The 3,357-nt window shown below is 43.0% G+C and overlaps 1 protein-coding gene across 1 annotated transcript; it reads left to right on the forward strand.

The window, feature by feature from the left end:
• Positions 1 to 254: 254 nt before the first annotated feature.
• Positions 255 to 2,080, forward strand: LOC131144404 (receptor-like protein 51). Its single transcript, XM_058093040.1, has one exon. It carries the CDS (start codon positions 373 to 375, stop codon positions 1,684 to 1,686), a length of 1,314 nt encoding a protein of 437 aa, XP_057949023.1. The 5' UTR covers positions 255 to 372; the 3' UTR covers positions 1,687 to 2,080.
• The last annotated feature ends 1,277 nt before the right edge of the window (positions 2,081 to 3,357 follow it).

Below are 3,357 nucleotides of genomic sequence, written 5' to 3' on the forward strand. Positions count from 1 at the left end.
CTTATACAACTGACTTCAATTATATTCTTTTTCTTTTGATTATTATTAAATAATCGCCAAAAGAACAATACTAAAACTCGAATTCTGCAGTGGTTTTATTTAAAATAAATAAATATTAATTTCTTGCAGTGATCATCAAGCAATAAAAAAACAAAAAACAAAAGTAAAAAATTTTGAGTCCAAAATTAAGTTTCCTCAAAATAATTGCAGTTCCGTAGTTAAATCCCAATCCAAGGGCATTTATGCTTCTGCCACTGCCACACTCCCCTAAATCCGATCCCTGTCCAGCCTCCCACCCTCCCTGCTACTTCATTACTCCACACTTCAGTTCTCACTTCTGACTCTCCGTTCACCTTTCTCTAGGTTGCAGCAATGCCGTCACCAGAGCCCCCATGCTTTCTCATTCTACTCCCTCTCTTCTTTTTCTTCTTCTTCTCTACCATCACCTCCTCTCTCTCACCGGCCATCTCCCCCGCCAAATCCCCCCCAGCCCCAGCCCCAACCTCAACCTCACCGTCTTCTTCTTCCTCAACCCTTGATCCCAAGCAGTTGAGAGCCCTCCAGTCCCTGGACATTCCCACTTCCAGAGACCCCTGCTCCGCAGCCGCCCTCCACAGCGCCACCGCCTGCGACGCCGCCAAGCCCTTCCGCCACCTCCTCCTCCTCCGCCTCGCCAACTGCTCCGACGACCTCGACGTCTCTATCACCGCCCTCAAGTCCCTCTCCACCTTAAAGGACTTGCAGTTCATCCGCTGCCCTGTTCCCCCCGTCCGCTTCCCCCCCGATCTCGTCTCCTCCCTCCGCTCCTTCACCTGCATTAAAAGCCTCCGGAAGCTCACCGGCGTTTGGCTCGGCCGATTGCAGAACCTCACCGATCTGACGGTCTCCGACGTCCCCGTCAATGCCAGCGGTCCCACCATTATCATCGGAAACATGAAGAAGCTCAGGACGGTAACTATTTCCCGCACGAATCTCACCGGCAATCTTCCCAAAAAGTGGCATTTGAACCTTACCCACGTCGATTTTTCTGGCAATAAGCTGAAAGGAAAGATACACAGTTCATTAACTCGCCTGGAGGATCTTCAATTCTTGAATCTTTCTTCAAATTCGTTAACAGGGGAGATGCCCACCTCACTCGGGGACTTACTGTCTCTTCAAAACTTGTCTTTCGCATCAAATTCGTTGTCTGGGCCAATTCCGGATTCAATATCGGCGATTCCATCTCTGGTTCACCTCGATCTGAGCTCAAACCAGCTCAACGGGACGATCCCGAAGTTCCTTTCCAAGATGAAGAAATTGAAGTATCTCAATCTCGAGAAGAATAACTTCCACGGCGTGATGCCGTTCAACGGGTCCTTCATAAAGAGGCTGGTTGTGTTCAAAGTGGGTGGGAACAGCAATTTGTGTTACAACCGTTCAACCGCGTTATCTAAGTTGAAGCTCGGGATTGCTTCCTGTGACAAGGACGGACTGCCGGTTTCGCCGCCGCCTGCGAAAGACAATTCCTCCGGAGATGATGGTGAGAGCAGCAACGACACAGGGTATGAAGATGACAACGGAGATGAAAATCACAACGGAGAGCATCATCACGGGCCACGTAAGATTGTGCTAGGAGTGACGATTGGGCTTTCAGCCATGGTTTTTCTAATTGTTTTCTTGGTTCTTCTGTCGAAACGGTGCGGATGAAGGAAAGAGCTGTTGGGTTTCCTAGCTTTAGGACAAAACAGCAATTGGAAATTATTTTTTTGCTTGATTTATTGTAAATTTACTTAAATTCTTGATTATGAAGAGAAGATGTAGAGAGAAGAGAGATTAAAATGGTGTGATTCTTTTCATTACTTTGATTATTTATTGAAGGGGTGGAGTTGCCATTGAGGGGAAAGTGGTTGATGGGTTGTCCTGAAATATGCATTTCTTTTTTATTAAGCTACAAGGATGGCTTTACTCCGTTATGACATTCTTCATAGTAACAGCGTTTGTGTGCGCTGTTCATGTGGCATGATGTGTTATTATATTGTTTTGTCGTCGTCTACCCATGCCTGGGACATCATAAAACCTCAACTCTGAAGTTACTTGAACATTTTCTTCTTAATTGTTCCAAATTGTTTTTTCTTTTCCTTTTTTCACAAAATTCTAATTTGTAACAATGGCAGGTACGAGCTAATTTGCTTAACATGGCAAATCAACATTTTGAAAAGAAGAAAGAAGCATCCTATTCCTCTTAAATTTAATTTTTTGTATCAATTTAAAATATAAAATAAATATAACTTTGTACCCTGATTTATTCAAATTGTATCAGCAATACCCAATCATTTGAGAATATTTTTCTATTTCAAAAGAATATTTTATGTTCCTTTATTATTCTATTCTTTTGTTAGTTTGTTGCATGAGAATATTTCTGATTCGCTGTCCTGTATATATATAGCTTGTGCGATGACTGTACATGCATGGAAGCAATACAATGAAATTTCATTTTCTCTTCATCTCTGTTTTTCCTATACTCTCATTTTCTTTCATGGTATCAGAGCCACTTTAGAACTCATGTCCATTCTCTCGGGCTCTCTGTTTTCATCTCGCAGTGCCTTCTTTTATGGTTGATTCTCCTACTACATCTACTTCACATCTACAATCTCCAGCTACTTCATTTTCTTTTCCCATCAATTTGATTACAGTAAAGCTGAATCATGACAATTATTTGTTGTGGAAGGCACGAATTATGCCTTACCTCAAAGGCTAGAACCTATTCTAGTATATTGATGGCTCTATCGTACCTCCCCACCTGCTTGACAAAAATTCCAAACCAACCCCTAAGTTCCTCGCTTGGCAGTAGCAAGACCAAGCCATCATCAACGTTCTTATTTCCTCTCTTCTGAGACTTTGATTGCTTCTATCATTTCGACTATGCTAAATTCTTGAAGATTTGTTTGCTGCAAAATCACACGCCAATATCATGCAAGTCCAGCTACAACTCACTAATCTAAAAAAGGGTTCCGAATCAATTGTTGAAAATTTTCACCATGCTAAGCTTCTTTAGGATTCTCTCGCCTTGGCTAGTAAAATAATTTCATCATCTGATTTCATCACTTTTCTCTTGGCTAGCTTAGGTTCAGATTACGAGCACCTCATTACTTCCATCTCTACCTGTGTGGATCCTCTCACACTAGCTCAAGTATACAGTCATCTTCTCATTTATGAGGCCTGATTGAACCATCAGAGCTCCTCTCTTGCAGCTTCCCCTATGTTCTCTCCTAACTCCACTCAAACAAAGGCTGGTTCCAGTTTCTCTCGTGGCTGTGGTTTCTCACATGTCAGGGGCAACTTCAGAGACCATGGTGGTGGTCGTGGCAGGCATGGTGG

The sequence above is a fragment of the Malania oleifera genome, chromosome 12 (assembly GCF_029873635.1).
Source record: "Malania oleifera isolate guangnan ecotype guangnan chromosome 12, ASM2987363v1, whole genome shotgun sequence".
NCBI lineage: Eukaryota > Viridiplantae > Streptophyta > Magnoliopsida > Santalales > Ximeniaceae > Malania > Malania oleifera.

Excerpts from the sequence above, each read along its gene's own strand:
- LOC131144404 (XM_058093040.1), top strand. The coding sequence starts at position 373 with ATGCCGTCACCAGAGCCCCCATGCTTTCTCATTCTACTCCCTCTCTTC.